This window comes from Ranitomeya imitator, chromosome 5 (assembly GCF_032444005.1).
Source record: "Ranitomeya imitator isolate aRanImi1 chromosome 5, aRanImi1.pri, whole genome shotgun sequence".
Lineage (NCBI taxonomy): Eukaryota > Metazoa > Chordata > Amphibia > Anura > Dendrobatidae > Ranitomeya > Ranitomeya imitator.
Window position 1 is genome coordinate 196,608,289 of NC_091286.1, and position 18,053 is coordinate 196,626,341.

The following is an 18,053-nucleotide window of genomic DNA, read 5'->3' on the forward strand; positions in this document are numbered from 1 at the left end:
AGCGTCTCCGCTCTTGGCTCCGCCTCCAGCGTCTCTGCCCTTGGCTCCGCCTCTTGCGGCTCCGCCCTTGGCTCTGCCTTCTCCTTCTCTTCTCTTAGTTCCACCTTCTACTCGTACTCAGCCTCCTGCGTTTCTGTTCTTGGTTCTAGCTCTTGTGCTTTCGCTCTGCATCCGCTCTTGCGGTCTTTCTCTACCTGTTTCACATACCTGCCTGCAGACCGGTCCCTACCGGTTCTTCCTATGTTCCAGCCGTACCCGCCTGCCTACCAGAGAGCCAGCCGTGTCCGCCTGCCCGCTAGTGTCTCTGTTGTACCTGTCTGCCTGCCTGTGTCCCAGCCGTGCCCGCCTGTCAGCCAGAGTGCCAGCCGTGCCCGCTCCGTTCCTTAGTGGGATCAGCAGCCACAGCCAGACATCACCCTGGAGTGGCACCTGGTAGCTTCCTATTGCACAAGACTGACCTCACCATCAGAGGCTCCAGCGAACACCTAGGAAGCTACTTAGTCATGCCCCTTCCAGGGAAGTTTGGTCTGTGGTCCAGTGGGGCCACACCCCCGTATGCCCGCGCCAACCAGTCTGGGCGCGTGCGTGACACCTGTGTATGAACCCTATAGAACCTCGTAAAAGTGTGCAAAGCGGAGGCCTGTTGACGAACAGCCCAAGAAGCTCCGACAGCTCTGGTGGAGTGGGCTCGCACCCCCGGAGGAGGCCGTGTCTCATGAACACAGTACGATTCTGAAATTGCCGAACAAATACAACGCGAGATCGTGGATTTTGACGCTTGAAGGCCTTTTCGGCGAACCTCGGAAACAACAAGGAGAGAATCGGATTGACGGAAGGGGGCTGTTCTAGAAAGATAGACCCGAATGGCCCTGACCACTTCAAGTTTGTGAAGAGACTTCTCCAAGGGATGAGCCTGAGAAGAGCAAAATGATGGAAGAATGATGTCCTCATTGATGTGGAAAGCAGAGACCACCTTTGGAAAAAATTCAGGAACCGGTCTAAGAACGACCTTATCCTGATGAAGAATCAGTAAGGGGGAACGGCAGGATAGGGCTGCCAACTCAGAGACCCTCCTAATAGATGCGATAGCAATAAGTAAGGCAACCTTCCAAGAGAGAAGGGAAGCGGATATGTCTTGAAGAGGCTCAAAGGAAGCGGCCTGAAGAGAACCAGGTTAAGGTCCCAAGGTTCCAGAGGGGAACGGAGGGGCGAAATGCGCAACTCCCTGTAGAAATGTCTTAACCTGGGGAATGGAGGACAGGTCTCTCTCTGGAAGAGAATGGACAGAGCGGAGACTTGACCCTTAAGGGTGCTGAGGGACAGACCCCGAATTGAGAGCAGACTGAAGGAAACCAAGGAAATCCGGAAGGGAAAAAGACATCGAAAACTTTGTCACACCACCGGAAGAAAGCCTTCCAGTACCTATGGTAGACGCGAGAAGACACCGGCTTTCTGGCTCTGATCATGGTCTGTATGACTGTAATGTGAATATAAAAATGACTATTTTGAGTCCATTTTGAAATATACTGAATGCATTCAGACCATTACAGAGCAGGATTTCTTGTCATACATTTACAGACAATGCTCATTTTGACACAATCTTGAGAGCTATTTATTGTCTGAAGACCTTTCAGTTTACAAACCGTTTTAAGTTTGTTTGTTATTGTAAAACAGTAAAGGTACCTTCACACTGAGCGACTTAACGATATTGCTAGCGATCCGTGACGTTGCAGCGTCCTGGATAGCAATATCGTTGTGTTTGACACGCAGCAGCGATCTGGATCCTGCTGTGACATCGTTGGTCGGAGCAGAAAGGCCACTTTCGTGGCTGGATCTCCCGCAGACATCACTGAATCGGTGTGTGTGACGCCGATTCAGCGATGTCTTCACTGGTAACCAGGGTAAACATCGGGTTACTAAGCGCAGGGCCGCACTTAGAAACCCGATGTTTACCCTGGTTACCATTGTAAATGTAAAAAAAAAAAAAAACAAACACTACATACTTACATTCCGGTGTCTGTCCCCTCGCCGTCAGCTTCCTGCACTCACTGTGAGCGCCGGCTCTGCTTTACAGCCGGCCGGCGCTGAGACAGTGCAGGGAAGCGGAGGCCGGGGGACAGACTCCGGAATGTAAGTATGTAGTGTTTGTTTGGGTTTTTTTACATTTACAATGGTAATCAGGGTAAACATCGGGTTACTAAGCGCGGCCCTGCGCTTAGTAACCCGATGTTTACCCTGGTTACCAGGGCATCGTTGGTCGCTGGAGAGCTGTCTGTGTGACAGTTCTCCAGCGACCATACAGCGACGCTGCAGCGATCGGCATCATTGCCTATATCGCTGCAGCGTCGCTTAATGTGACGGTACCTTAAGGTTTATTTAACCTCTGTCTGTGGTGGGTTTATCTAACCCTTGTGGGCTTTTATGTATCTATGGGATTATGGCCCATTGTCTGATGTATGACTGATATCTTGGTCTCATCCTATCTTGAAAGCTGGCCACTTGAAGGGCAGCAGTCAGAAGGTATTTGCCCGCGTGGTTAATATGGTCTGCAAGATCAGCTAGGTCGTTCGGAGGAGCTGAAGCCAAAATGCCCCGGCGAAGGATCTTGGCGCAGGCAGAGATGGCCTTTGCCACCCAGGTGGAGGTGAACCTGTGACAGAGGGAAGCACCCGTTGCTTCAAAGGCCGACTTGGCCAGCGCCTCAATTTGTCTGTCCGATGTGTCCTTAAGAGACGCACCATCCGGCAATGATAGAACCGTCTTAGAAGAAAGGCGAGAGATCGGCGGGTCCACCTTGGGGGACTCAGCCCATTTAGAAAGATCAGCGCTAAAGGGATGGAGAACGTCCAGATGTTTCCTACCTGAAAAACGCTTTTCAGGATGTTCGCAGTGCTTAGACTTAGGCCGGCTTCACACTCAGCGTATGAAAATACGGTCCGTATATTACGGCCGTAATACGCTGAAATGTCCCGAAAATAGTGGTCCGTAGCTCCTCCGTAGGCAGGGTGTGTCAGCGTTTTTTGCGCATGGCATCCTCCGTATGTAATCCGTATGGCATCCGTACTGCGTGGTTTTCTCGCAGGCTTGCAAAACCAACATACCGCTATAGAAATGATCCATGTGTCCCAAAAAGAAAAAAATATATATATATACTGTCTATATATATATATATATATATATATATATATATATATATATATATATATATATATATATATATATATATATGTCATTAGACACATATATGTATATATATTAATATTTTTTCCAGCGCTATACAGCTTGAAAGCCGGTAATTCAATTACCGGCTTTTTCTTTCTCCTTCCTAAAACTCGACATGATTTGAGACATGGTTTACATACAGTAAACCATGTCTTCTCTCCATTTTTTTTGCAGATTTCACACTACTAATGTCAGTAGAGTGTATCTGCAAAATTTGGCCGTTCTAGCTCTTAAAATAAAGGGTTAAATGGCGGAAAAAATTGGCGTGGGCTCCCGCGCAATTTTCTCCGCCAGAGTAGTAAAGCCAGTGACTGAGGGCAGATATTAATAGCCTGGAGAGGGTCCATGGTTATTGGCCCCCCCCTGGCTACAAATATCTGCCCCCAGCCACCCCAGAAAAGGCACATCTGGAAGATGCGCCTATTCTGGCACTTGGCCACTCTCTTCCCATTCCCGTGTAGCGGTGGGATATGGGGTAATGAAGGGTTAATGCCACCTTGCTATTGTAAGGTGACATTAAGCCTAATTAATAATGGAGAGGCGTCAATTATGACACCTATCCATTATTAATCCAATACTAGTAAAGGGTTAAATAAAACACAAACACATTATTTAAAATTATTTTAATGAAATAAAAACAATGGTTGTTGGAGTATTTTATTCTACGCCCAATCCAGTCACTGAAGACCCTCGTTCTGTGAAAGAAAAAACATAATAAACCAACAATATACTTACCCTCCGCAGATCTGTAACGTCCAACGATGTAAATCCTTCTGAAGGGGTTAAAACATTTTGCAGCAAGGAGCTTTGCTAATGCAATGCTACTCCTCGCTGCAAAACCCCGGGGAATGAGTCTAAATATAGAACAATGAGCTATATTTAGCTTCATTTGCGGTGAGGCGCCCTCTGCTGGCTGTTCATAGATCGTGGGAACTTTCCTAGAAAGCCTGGGAGCTTTCTAGGTAAGTTCCCACGATCTATGAACAGCCAGCAGAGGGCGCCTCACCGCAAATGAAGCTAAATATAGCTCATTGATCTATATTTAGACTCATTCCCCGGGGTTTTGCAGCGAGGAGTAGCATTGCATTAGCAAAGCTCCTTGCTGCAAAATGTTTTAACCCCTTCAGAAGGATTTACATCGTTGGACGTTACAGATCTGCGGAGGGTAAGTATATTGTTGGTTTATTATGTTTTTTCTTTCACAGAACGAGGGTCTTCAGTGACTGGATTGGGCGTAGAATAAAATACTCCAACAACCATTGTTTTTATTTCATTAAAATAATTTTAAATAATGTGTTTGTGTTTTATTTAACCCTTTACTAGTATTGGATTAATAATGGATAGGTGTCATAATTGACGCCTCTCCATTATTAATTAGGCTTAATGTCACCTTACAATAGCAAGGTGGCATTAACCCTTCATTACCCCATATCCCACCGCTACACGGGAGTGGGAAGAGAGTGGTCAAGTGCCAGAATAGGCGCATCTTCCAGATGTGCCTTTTCTGGGGTGGCTGGGGGCAGATATTTGTAGCCAGGGGGGGCCAACAACCATGGACCCTCTCCAGGCTATTAATATCTGCCCTCAGTCACTGGCTTTACTACTCTGGCGGAGAAAATTGCGCGGGAGCCCACGCCAATTTTTTCCCGCCATTTAACCCTTTATTTTAAGAGCTAGAACGGCCAAATTTTGCAGATACACACTACTGACATTAGTAGTGTGGAATCTGCAAAAAAAATGGAGAGAAGACATGGTTTACTGTATGTAAACCATGTCTCAAATCATGTCGGGTTTTAGGAAGGAGAAAGAAAAAGCCGGTAATTGAATTACCGGCTTTTTGCTATATCGCGGCTGTATGAAGTAAGAATATATATACATATATGTGTCTCACTTACATATATATATATCTATTCTATGTGTACATATTTATTCTACCTATTCTAATGTCAGCTGTCAGTGTGATTTTACTGTACACCGCACTGAATTGCCGGCTTTTCTCTCTAACACCGCTGCGTATTCCTCGCAAGTCACACTGCTGGTCCGTGTGTAATCCGTATTTTTGGGGCTTCCATAGACTTTCATTGGCGTTTTATTTGCGCAATACGGTGACAAACGCAGCATGCTGCGATTTTTCTACGGCCGTAGAAAGCCGTATAATACTGATCAGTTTAATACGGCAGATAGGAGCAGGGGCATAGAGAGTAATTGTGCCGTATTTTTTGCGAGTTTTACGGACGTAGTTTCTGCGCTCTTACGTCCGTAAAACTCGCAAGTGTGAAGCCGGCCTTAGACAAACTCCTCGTGGTTGGGAAAGGAGCGAGCGGGACGCTTTACCCGCTTAAAAGAGACGGAGTCCTGGGAGGGAACCTCGTCCTGTGTCAGTTTGAGGGTTTGACATACAGCCGAGATGAGACTATCGATGATAGACTGCATGCTAGAAGCCTGGTCTGAATCGGAGTCAGAACCGAACTGGGAATCCACATCAGACCCGATGTGCTCCTCCAAAGAGGGGAATTGGGAGGAGAAGAGCAGCTTGAGTGCTGCAGAGGGACCCAGAGAACTGGACGAAGAGCCAGAGAGTCCTCTTTCTATAACGGCTGGCTGGTTTGTCTCCCTGTGGGTCGACATCAGGTGCGTGCGACTCGCCATGAGAGACGGTCGGAGCACTGGTGGCTGTGGACAGCTGTGGAAGACGTTCAAGCGCCTGGACCAGAGACTGGGAAACCTTAGTCAAATCACATACCGACTGCGACATAGCCACGGCCCACTCTGGGGGAGAGGGAGTGCACCCATCCTGAGAGTCAGAAGCATCCTGCGGGGCACATGGTAGGAGGACTGCAGGACTGGCAGAAAGGCGACGATTGGCCTACTGAACACTTTTTCTTGCAACGAGCGCAGGCGTAATGAGTTATGGTAGGTTTGGCGAGGAAGGCTCCAGAAGAGTTGGACATAAGGAGATTCTGCAGCGCTATCAATTAACGGAGAGGATGTGGGAAACCACAAAAAACGACCAACAAAATCCAGAATTAATTTAATAGAGAAAAAAAAAACAACTTTATTTGGACAACATTAAGATTCCATGGGGAACATGTGCAAACACAAGCAAAAAAGTGCAAAAGAACGCCATGACCTGGACTTGCCACATTTAGCAAAAAATGGTGTTGCGATCTAGAGGGCTGTAATAAATAAATGAGCTACGGTATAGATATTACAATCCAGAGAGCTGTAACAAATAATGCAGCAAACTTAATGGCATATATCTGACACCTACGTCAGGGCAAGAACTATAATACAAATAGGTATAACCGTGGTAACACAGTATCGCCCTAGCTTTCAATAAAGCAAGTTGTCTGTAGGAAGCCTATATTAGGCTGGGTTCACATTGCGTTAATGGCAATACGCTGACGGCATCCGTTACATAGCGTTAGTGCTGCTATGTAACGGATACGTTAACTGCCATTATGTAGCGCATTGCTAACGCATGTCATAATCGGCATGCGTTAGCGATGTGCCGTCATTCGACTATATAATGCCCAGCATATTGTAAAGAGCTAAACATTAGGAAGATCACTACAGAACCCCACTCCATACATAGTCCCCATATATAGACATCATTGCGTATAGAAAAAAAGGACCATGACATATCACGTAATTAGCGATGTATGATCATCAAAACTAACCATACGTCCCAAGGCAGAAGGAGGCACTGTGGAAGCTGTCTGGCCTATGATCTGGCAGTGTCCATCTTTTTAGGTGTGCATGACAGTGCCGTCAGCCACAATTTTTGTGCACCTCTGAAAAAGGACAACGCTGAACAGAAGCCAGTCGGAGTCCAGAGTAACTTTGCTGCCTCATTATCTGAAATGTAAGTGCTAAGCGTAGAGCTCCGGATAAATGTGATCCCATATGTTATGTCACGTGTTCCTATCAAAAGCTTCAAATCAGTCCACAAAAAAGTAAGTCCTCACTCAGGTCTAGCATCTGTCAATTGAAATAGGGGGCTTCCACATTACCGATAGTATAAAGGCTCTGGAAAAGAAAAATGGCTCCCTCCAAAAGAAATCCAATGAATTCTGCACTCCCAAATCCATAGGCCCCCCTCCATTCTGAGCCCCAGTATGCCTAAATCACATTTAGTGTCCACATGTTCTGCAGCATTTCTGCAGCGGTGAGAGCCTGCTTAATTTACGGGTGCACGTCTTCAGAAACATGAGCTGGGCACATTGTGCTGGTTACTACCACGCACTGGTCACTACAACATACTGGGCACTACAATGGCAGTTCACAATTTTCACTCAGCAACATGCAATGCTGCTCGCTTCTGGAAAACTCATGGAGTCAAAATCGTCACTAGACCTGTAGATAAATTCCCAAAGGGGTATAATTTCCAATATAGGTTCAGTTGAAGGGGGATTCTGTTCTTCTAGCAGTTAGGGGCTCTGTATATGGAGTCCACAAACTATTCTAGGAAAAATCTGCACTCCAGGAGGCAAATAGCGCTCCGTCCCTCTCGAGTCTCGCAGTGCGGGGCTAAGCAGTACTGTACAGCCATATATACCGTATATACTCGAGTATAAGCCGAGATTTTCAGCCCAAATTTTTGGGCTGAAAGTGCCCCTCTCGGCTTATACTCGAGTCAAGGTGGGTGGCAGGGTCGGCGGGTGAGGGGGAGAGGGCGCTGAGGCATACTTACCTAGTCCCAGCGATCCTGGCGCTCCCCCTGCCGTCCCACGGTCTCCGGGTGCTGCAGTTCTTCCCCTCTTCAGCGGTCACGTGGGACCGCTCATTAGAAAAATGAATAGGCGGCTCCACCTCCTATAGGGGTGGAGCCGCGTATTCATTTCTCTAATCAGCGGTGCCGGTGACCGCTGATAGAGAAAGAGGCTGCGGCACCGAAGACAGCTGTGACCGGCAGATGGAGCGTCAGGATCGCTGGGACCAGGTAAGTATGTAATATTCACCTGTCCGCGTTCCAGCCGCCGGGCGTCGCTCCATCTTCCCGGCGCCTCCATCTTCCCGGCGTCTCTGCGCTCTGACTGTTCAGGTCAGAGGGCGCGATGACGCATATAGTGTGCGCGGCGCCCTCTGCCTGATCAGTCAGAGCGGAGACACCGGGACCGGACGCCGGAACGAGACGCCGGGAGCTGCAAGCAAGAGAGGTGAGTATGTGTTTTTTTTTTTTTTTTTATTGCAGCAGCAGCGGCGGCACAGATTTATGTGGAGCATCTATGGGACAAAATGAACGGTGCAGAGCACTGTATGGGGCACAATGAACGGTGCAGAGCACTTTATATGGGGCACAGATATGGGGCAATAATGAACGGTGCAGAGCACTGTATGGGGCACAGCTATGGGACAAAATGAACGGTGCAGAGCACTGTATGGGGCACAGCTATGGGACAAAATGAACGGTGCAGAGCATTGTATATGGGGCACAGATATGGGGCAATATTGAACGGTGCCGAGCACAGTATGGGGTACAGCTATGGGACAAAATGAACGGTGCAGAGCATTGTATATGGGGCACAGATATGGGGCAATAAAAAACGGTGCCGAGCACAGTATGGGGCACAGCTATGGGACAAAATGAACGGTGCAGAGCACTATATGGGGCACAGCTATGGGACAAAATGAACGGTGCAGAGCATTGTATATGGGGCACAGATATGGGGCAATAATGAACGGTGCCGAGCACAGTATGGGGCACAGCTATGGGACAAAATGAACGGTGCAGAGCACTATATGGGGCACAGCTATGGGGAAATATGAACGGTGCAGAGCACTATATGGCACAGCTATGGGGAAATAATGATCTATTTTTATTTTTGAAATTCACCGGTAAATGCTGCATTTCCACCCTAGGCTTATACTCGAGTCAATAAGTTTTCCCAGTATTTTGTGGCAAAATTAGGGGGGTCGGCTTATACTCGGGTCGGCTTATACTCGAGTATATACGGTATGTATAATTGTGGGACAAATTATAGTGCCATTTTTGTCCATTTCCCTTTGTGAAAATGTAAAATCTACATTTTGGTGGTAAAAATGTAAATTATTTTTTCTTTATTGCCCAGTTATAAAATTGTTGCTCAGTTGTGACACCTGTAGTGTCAATATGATCACTGCAGCACTAGATTAATTAATTAAGAAGTGTAAATTGTAAGACATGGCACCCTCAAACCAGTCCAGAAAAATCTGACCAATACTATGCTTCTTCCCTTCTGACCTTTGCAGTGTATCTCAAAAGTAGTTTTCGACCACACATAGGGTATTGCTGTACTCAGGAGAAACTGCACAACAATTTTTGGGGTTCATTTTGTCCTCTTACCCTTGCAAAATAAAAAATGGGGACTAAAATACATTTTTGTAGGAAAAATGTGTTGTTTTTTTTTTTGTTTTTTTTTCATTTTTACAGCTCTAAAAGCGACATGACACCCATCCCATCAAAGTGTGCGCTCTAAAACGTCATTCCTTCCTTTCTGAGGCATGCCATGAGCCCAAACAGTAGTTTTCCCCAACATATGGGGTATCAAAGTACTCAGAAAAAAATGCACAACAAATTGTATGGTGCAAATTCTAATATTACCCTTGTGAAAATGCAATATTTTGGGCAAAAAACATTTCTGTGGATAAAAAAATGTGTTTTTTTTTATTTTCACGGCTCAACGCAATAAATGTCTGAAGCACCTGGGGGTTCAAAGTGATTACCACACATCTAATAATAATAATTTTATTTATATAGCGCCAACATATTCCGCAGCGCTTTAAGTCTACGTAACATCTGCGTAAGTTCCATAAGGGGTCTAGTTTCCAAAATGATGTCACTTGTGGGGTGTTTCCACCGTTTAGGCACATTAGGGGCTCTCCAAATGTGACATGGCGTCCGCTAATTATTCCAGCAAATTCGGCATTCAAAAAGTCAAATGGACCGAGATCAGTGAATATTCATTCCCTTTAGTAGCGTGGACACGTGAACGCCCGGCTGCTGCAGGAAGACGGCAGCTGCAGCTAACACTGTGCCTACTATTAGGCTGCCGTCACACTATCAGTATTTGGTCAGTATTTTACATCAGTATTTGTAAGCCAAAACCAGGAGTCGGTGATAAATGCAGAAGTGGTGCATATGTTTCTATTATACTTTTCCTCTATTTGTTCCACTCCTGGTTTTGGCTTACAAATACTGATGTAAAATACTGACCAAATACTGATAGTGTGACGGCAGCCTTAAAGATCAGTGAATATTCACTACTCCACACGCCTATAGTCTCGGTGTGGGGAGCATTGAGTATTCTGGCAGCTGTCTTCGGCTTTTTGGCAGCGCATGACATCACTGCCATGTGCTGCTTACAAACATAAATCAGCTCCTGGCATCGGAACAGGAAACTGCGAGGGAGCGCAGGAAGGTAAGGTAATGTTTTTCTGATGGGGGGACATATATACTAGGATGGAGATCGGAGTCCTGCACACCAGGATAGGGATGAGGGGGACCATGCCTACTAGAGTGATTGACTGACATGTTCCCATTAAATACTCTATTCCCCAATATAAAAGAAAAATCTATGATCTGTCTATGATCACGTGACATTGTTATGCCACAGGAGGGCTGCAGCCAATCAGCATAAGCTAATGGACTGCAGTTATCACACCTCCCTTGGAAATCCAAAATGAAATGTGAGAACTGCAGATCATTAGCAGCTGCTGATTGGCTGCACTGCTCATGTAGTATAATAGTGTCAAGCAAATGCAGATATAGCTAGGACAAGACTGGTGCGGGAGTTATCTATTAGTTATACTTTACATGGGGTAATATAGTATTAAAGAAGCGACTAATTAAAAAGTGTCCAACCCCTTTAAAGGGAATCTGTCACCCCCAAAATCGCGGGTGAGGTAAGCCCACCGGCATCAGGGGCTTATCTACAGCATTCTGTAATGCTGTAGAAAAGCCCCTGATGTATCCTAAAAGATGAGAAAAAGAGCTTAGATTATACTCACCCAGGGGCGTTCCCGCTGCGGTCCGGTCCGGGGCCTCCCATCTTCATCAGATGTCCTCAACTGGTCTTCACGTTGTGGCTCCTGCACAGGCGTACTTTGTCTGCCCTGTTGAGGGCAGAGCAAAGTACTGCAGTGCGCAGGCGCCGGGAAAGGTCAGAGAGGCCCACGCCGCCGCACTGCGGTACTTTGCTCTGCCCTAAACAGGGCAAAGTATGCCGGCGCAGGAGCCACAGCGTGAAGACCAGAAGAGGACGTCATCTGAAGAAGATGGGAGGCGCCGAACCCGGACCAACAGCGGGACCGCCCCTGGGTGAGTATAATCTAACATCTTTTAGGATACATCGGGGGCTTATCTACAGCATTCCAGAATGCTGTAGATAAACCCCTGATGCCGGTGGGCTTACCTAACCCGCGATTTTGGGGGTGACAGATTCCCTTTAATAAGTTATTAGATCTAAAAAGTTTAATTATTTGAATAAACATTCCCCAACTTCACTTTCTTCATGCTGGTGAGCTCCTGCCCAGGCTCTTAAAAATCTGAGTTTTTTTTAGAGATTTCAAATGAATCCCCTTGTCCAACATTGTACCAAACTGCATCAAAAGAATAATTAAAAAGGCATAAGTGACAGGAGTCCCAAAAGTAGAGATGATTATGGATAAAATTAAAAATCCATTTACCAAAACGGCTCTTACCAGTGCTGGAACACAAGACACTTTCTTTTTGTCTCCATTATTCAAAGAAACACAAAAAATTTTTCCAAGTAACTGATCTCCAGCTTTGTCATCTTCCTCATCTTCATCACTAGATGATGTGGACGAGTCTTCCTCTGGTCTACAATATATAAAAAAATATAATTTTTTGCATGTAAATTAGATCTCTTACATCTCCGTACTAGCAAGACATGTTGCATATCTGGGGTTCCGAAACTAACACTGATTTTAATCCTAAATATCTGTGTTTAATGTTATAATCTAATCTCTTTTCTAATATATTTTCATTAAAAAGTCTCTATTTTTTCCCTCACAACTCTATCTGCTTTTCTTTTTTACCTAGCTCCTTTCTGATGACTCTTCGTTTGAGAACCCCCAGTGCATGAGATGTCATCAGGGGGCAGAGGCTGCAGTCACTACCGCAGCCTCTGCCCCCAGCCTGAAATGAAGCGTCATCATTGATGTCCGTTTAACGGGTTGCGCTAGTCCCTGCTCTACTGACGTACGCTCAGTAGAGCTCCCTTGTCATAGTGCATGTTCTTTGAATGCCAAATGACAGCACACTCCCTCGCCGTCTCTGAGAAGCAACGAGCCAGCAAGAGAGCATTGACAGTACGCAATGCAAAGAGAAAAACTGGCGAGCAGTGGCCAGCCTGCCCCCCTCAAGTGAAGTCATATTGTGAGAGAACAATAGGGACTTTTTAATTAAAGTACAATAGAAAAGAGACTAAATTATTACATTAGACATTTAAGGTTAAAAATATATTAGTTTCGGACCACCCTTTAAAATCCACTGACTCAGTGCTATAGAAAAATGGTTATGGATTCTTTTAGCCTTAGTTTTTCTTGAGGATTTTTTACTATTATTTTGGCTTGTAAAATGCTATAGATTTTGTGCATTTCTTTACAGATGTTTTTTGGGTTGCATATTTTATGCAATTTTATACATCCTATGGAAAAAATGAATGAAAAACTTTTTATTTTATTTACACTACAGTTCAAAAGTTTGGGGTCACTTAGAAATTTCCTTATTTTTGAAAGAAAAGCACAGTTTTTTTTTCCAATGCAGCTAACGTTAAATAATTCAGAAATACACTATATACGTTGTTAGTGTGGTAAATGACTATTCTAGCTTCAAACGTCTGGTTTGTAATGCAATATCTTCATAGGTGTAGGAATGCCCATTTCCAACAACCATCACTCCAGTGTTCTTATGGTACTTTGTGTTTGCTAACTGTGTAAGAAGGCAAATGGATGCTTAGACTACCCTTGAAAACCCTTGTGCAAGTATGCTAGCACAGCTGAAAACAGTTTGGCTGATTACAGAACCTATAAACCTGACCTTGCTTTGAGCTAGTTGAGAATCTGGAGCATTACATTTGCTGGTTCCATTACCCTCAAAATGGCCAGAAAAAAAGAACTTTCATGTGAGACTCAACAGTCTATTCTTGTTCTTAGAAATGAAAGCTATTCCATGCGAGAAATTGAAAAGAAACTGAAGATTTCCTAAAACAGTGTGTAATACTCCCTTCAGAGGAGAGCACAAACACGCTCTAACCAGAGTAGAAAGAAGTAGGAGGCCCCGCTGCACATCTAAGCAACAAGACAAGTAAATTAGGGTCTGTAGTTAAAAAAATCGATGCCTCCCAGGTCCCCAACTGGCAGATTCATTAAATAGTACACGCAAAACGCCAGTGTCAACGTCTACAGGGAAGAGGCGACTCCGGGATGCTGGCCTTCAGGGCAGAGTGGCAAAGAAAAAGACATATCTGAGACTGGCTAATAAAAGGAAAAGATTACTATGGGCAAAAGAACAGACATTGGACAGAGGAAGCATTTCAAAAATGGACATTGGACAGAGGAAGATTGGAAAAAAGTGTTATGGACAGACAAATTCAAGTTTGACGTGTTTGCATCACACAGAAGAATCTTTGTGAGATGCCGAACAACTGAAAAGATGCTGGAAGAGTGTCTGACGCCATCTGTCAAGCATGGTGGAGGTAATGTGATGGTTTGGGGTTGCTTTGGTGCTGGTAAAGTGGGAGATTTGTACACGGTAAAAGGGATTTTGAATAAGGAAGGCTATCACTCCATTTTACAACGCCATGTCATACCTTGTGGACGGCGCTTGATTGGAGCCAATTTCATCCTTCAACAGGACAATGACCCAAAGCACACCTCCAAATTATGCAAGAACTATTTAGGGAAGAAGCAGGCAGCTGGTATTCTATCTGTAATGGAGTGGCCAGCGCAGTCACCAGATCTCAACCCCATTGATCTTTTGTGGGAGCAACTTAACCGTATGGTACGCAAAAAGTGCCCATCAAGCCAAAACAACTTGTGGGAGGGACTTCTGGAAGCATGGGGTGAAATTTCTCCAGATTACCTCAGCAAATTAACTGCTAGAATGCCAAAGGTCTGCAATGCTATAATTGCTGCAAAGGGAGCATTCTTTGCCAAAAGCAAAGTTTGAAGGAGAAAATGTATTATTTCAAATAAAAATCTTTTTTTTAACCTTGTCAATGTCTGGACTAGATTTTAAATTCCTTTTGCAACTCATTCGATTAATAAAAGTATGAGTTTTCATGGAAAACACAAAATTGTCTGGGTTACTCTAAACGTTTGAACGGTATGTCAAATCAATCCCCCCCACAACGCCCCTGGGTGAGTATAATCTAACTTCTTTTTTTATCTTGTAGGTTACATCAGGGGCTTATCTACAGCATTACAGAAAGCTGTAGATAAGCCCCTGAGGCCAGTGGCCTTAGCTTATAGGCCAATTTTGGGGTGACAGATTCCTTTTAGTGTATGTTTCCACGTGCAGGAAACGCTGCGTGTCTGACGCTGCATAGAGCCGCAGCGTCAGACACGCAGCGTCCAGATGTTACAGCATAGTGGAGGGGATTGAATGAAATCCCGTCTCCACTATGCGTGGTAACACGCACGCGGCGGCCCTGCGACTCCGGACATGCTGCGCGTCTTTTCAGATCGCAGCATGTCCGTATATCTTGCGACGCTGCGTCGCCGCAAGATATAGCACAGGGCCCTATGGTGGGGAGCGATGATGCCGGATGTGTGCTGTGAACACATCCGGCATCATCGCGCCCCAGAAAGGGGGCGGGGCTTAGTGCAGAGCGGCAAAGCAGCTCCGACGATACCGCCGGCCATCCTGAAAGTGGACACATACCCTTAAGGTGAACCAAAGGGGAGTGCGCCTTTCAAGAGGGTAGTCTATGCAATAGTAATAGCCAAACACAAAAATTCCTTAGGAGCCCATGTAATCAATCAACCCCATCCAAATAACAGAATAACAAATTCTGAATATCCACCGGATACCCAGACAAATACAGAAGCAATAACAAAAATTGATAAAATATACGTAGGGAATTGACGGCGGGGTTTGTGCTTAGATAACTCACCCTCCAATAACCCTGGTCAAATGTCCTAACCTTGCCGCGGAGGTTGGCACCCTAAATTGGTACGCAAGTGGCGCCCCCGCTCAACGTCAGCTAACCCTAACTTCCCCTCAACTCGAACCCTTCCAGCTCTCCATTACCTAATGCACTGTAGAATGGGGATGGTAAGAGGAGGTAAGGGGGAGGAGGTGAAGACGGCTGAAACTTATCAGTAATTGTAGTACTATGAAGAGCCTCAGCCTTACAAAAATGTGTTTAGTGTATAAGAATATCATAAAGGTGCTATAGTGTATAAATCATGGGTACCTACCCAACCAATGATATTGAGTAAACAGCGTTTAATGACATTCAAATATTTAATGCCTTAGTCACATGCCTGGTACATCTCCACATGCACATACTGGTACGACAAGACATTATCAGAGATAAATGGGTCACCACAACCCCATGCAGTGATTAACCTCAACAAGTTCTGATTGTTTTAAAATAAAGGAACAGAAACAAATCACTTGTTGCCAGAACATACAACAATATTAATGCCATTAAATGTTAATGCCCCCCTCCCAAAAAAGGAGGTTTCCCATGGAAAAAAACACTTATTGACCTACGCCCAGCTTAGCACAATAGTCAAGAAGTCCCGTATCTTATCAGGGATCCGAGGACGAAAGTGCCTCAACGTGTTTCCCTTCCATGATGTAAGTTCATCAGGAGGCAAATGGCATATTCAGTGTCAATAGATAGATGACATCAGGCAGCAGGTCAACCGCCACTTCACTCATTGACTATGGGAGTCCCAGAAACAGACGAGAATTGTACTCGCCTTTCTTATACTTGTTATGTGGGGGGACCCATGCCAGATGTGATGGCTGTACAGTCATGGCCAAAAATTTTGAGAATTACACCAAAATGATATTTTCACATGATCCATGATCTGCTGCCCTCTGGTTTTTATTAGTGTTTGTCTGATGTTTATATCACATACAGAAATATAATTGCAATCATATTATGAGTACCAATAGGTTATATTGGCAGTTAGAATGAGTTAATGCAGCAAGTCAATATTTGCAGTGTTGACCCTTCTTCTTCAAGACCTCTGCAATTCTCCCTGGCATGCTCTCAATCAACTTCTGGAACAAATCCTGACTGATAGCAGTCCATTCTTGCATAATCAATGCTTGCATTTTGCCAGAATTTGTTGGTTTTTGTTTGTCCACCCGTCTCTTGATTATTGACCACAAGTTCTCAATGGGATTAAGATCTGGGGAGTTTCCAGGCCATGGACCCAAAATCTCTATGTTTTGTTCCATGAGCCATTTAGTTATCACCTTTGCTTTATGGCAAGGTGCTCCATCATGCTGGAAAAGGCATTGTTGGGCACCAAACTGCTCTTGGATGGTTGGGAGAAGTTGCTCTTGGAGGACATTCTGGTACCATTCTTTATTCAAGGCTGTGTTTTTAGGCAAGACTGTGAGTGAGCCGATTCCCTTGGCTGAGAAGCAACCCCACACATGAATGGTTTCAGGATGCTTTACAGTTGGCATGAGACAAGACTGGTGGTAGCGCTCACCTCTTCTTCTCGAATAAGCTGTTTTCCAGATGTCCTAAACAATGGAAAAGGGGATTCATCAGAGAAAATGACTTTGCCCCAGTCCTCAGCAATCCACTCCCTGTACCTTTTGCAGAATATCAGTCGGTCCCTGATGTTTTTTCTGGAGAGAAGTGGCTTCTTTGCTGCCCTCCTTGAAACCAGGCCTTGCTCAAAGAGTCTCCGCCTCACAGTGCGTGCAGAAGCACTCACACCAGCCTGCTGCCATTCCTGAGCAAGCTCGGCACTGCTGGTAGTCCGATCCCGCAGCTGAAACAGTTTTAAGATACGGTCCTGGCGCTTGCTGGTCTTTCTTGGGCGCCCTAGAGCCTTTTTGACAACAATGGAAGCTCTCTCCTTGAAGTTCTTGATGATGCGATAGATTGTTGACTGAGGTGCAATCTTTGTAGCTGCGATACTCTTCCCTGTTAGGCCATTTTTGTGCAGTGCAATGATGGCTGCACATGTTTCTTTAGAGATAACCATGGTTAACTGAAGAGAAACAATGATACCAAGCACCAGCCTCCTTTTAAAGTGTCCAGTGATGTCATTCTTACTTAATCATGACTGATTGATCGCCAGCCCTGTCCTCATCAACACCCACACCTGTGTTAATGGATCAATCACTAAAACGATGTTAGCTGCTCCTTTTAAGGCAGGACTGCAATGATGTTGAAATGTGTTTTGGGGGTTAAAGTTCATTTTCTGGGCAAATATTGACTTTGCAAGTACAGTAATTGCTGTTAAGCTGATCACTCTGAAATTCAGGAGTATATGCAAATTGCCATTAGAAAAAATGAAGCAGTAGACTTTGGAAAAATTAATATTTGTCTCATTCTCAAAATTTGTCCATGACTGTACATGTCCTGCACTTATTATGTCTTATTATGTGGGGGGTCCATGCCCTGTGATGGCTGTACGTGCCCTGCACTTATTATGTCATACTGTGGGGGGCTCCATGCCCTGTGATGGCTGTACATGTCCTGTGTAATGTGGGGGTCCATGCCCTGTGATGGCTGTACATGTCCTGTGTAATGTGGGGGGTTCATGCCCTGTGATGGCTGTACATGTCCTGTGTAATGTGGGGGGTTCATGCCCTGTGATGGCTGTACATATCCTGTGTAATGTGG

The 18,053-nt window shown here is 45.2% G+C and overlaps 1 protein-coding gene across 2 annotated transcripts in view; it reads right to left on the minus strand.

Moving 5' to 3' along the window:
* Positions 1-18,053, minus strand: part of ARID4B (AT-rich interaction domain 4B) — a 402,063-nt gene that overhangs the window by 173,379 nt on the left and 210,631 nt on the right. For both annotated transcript variants that reach the window (XM_069769485.1, XM_069769484.1), the window contains exon 8: positions 11,905-12,043. In XM_069769485.1, the coding sequence (XP_069625586.1) occupies positions 11,905-12,043 (139 nt within the window). The remainder of the gene's footprint in view (positions 1-11,904; positions 12,044-18,053) is intronic.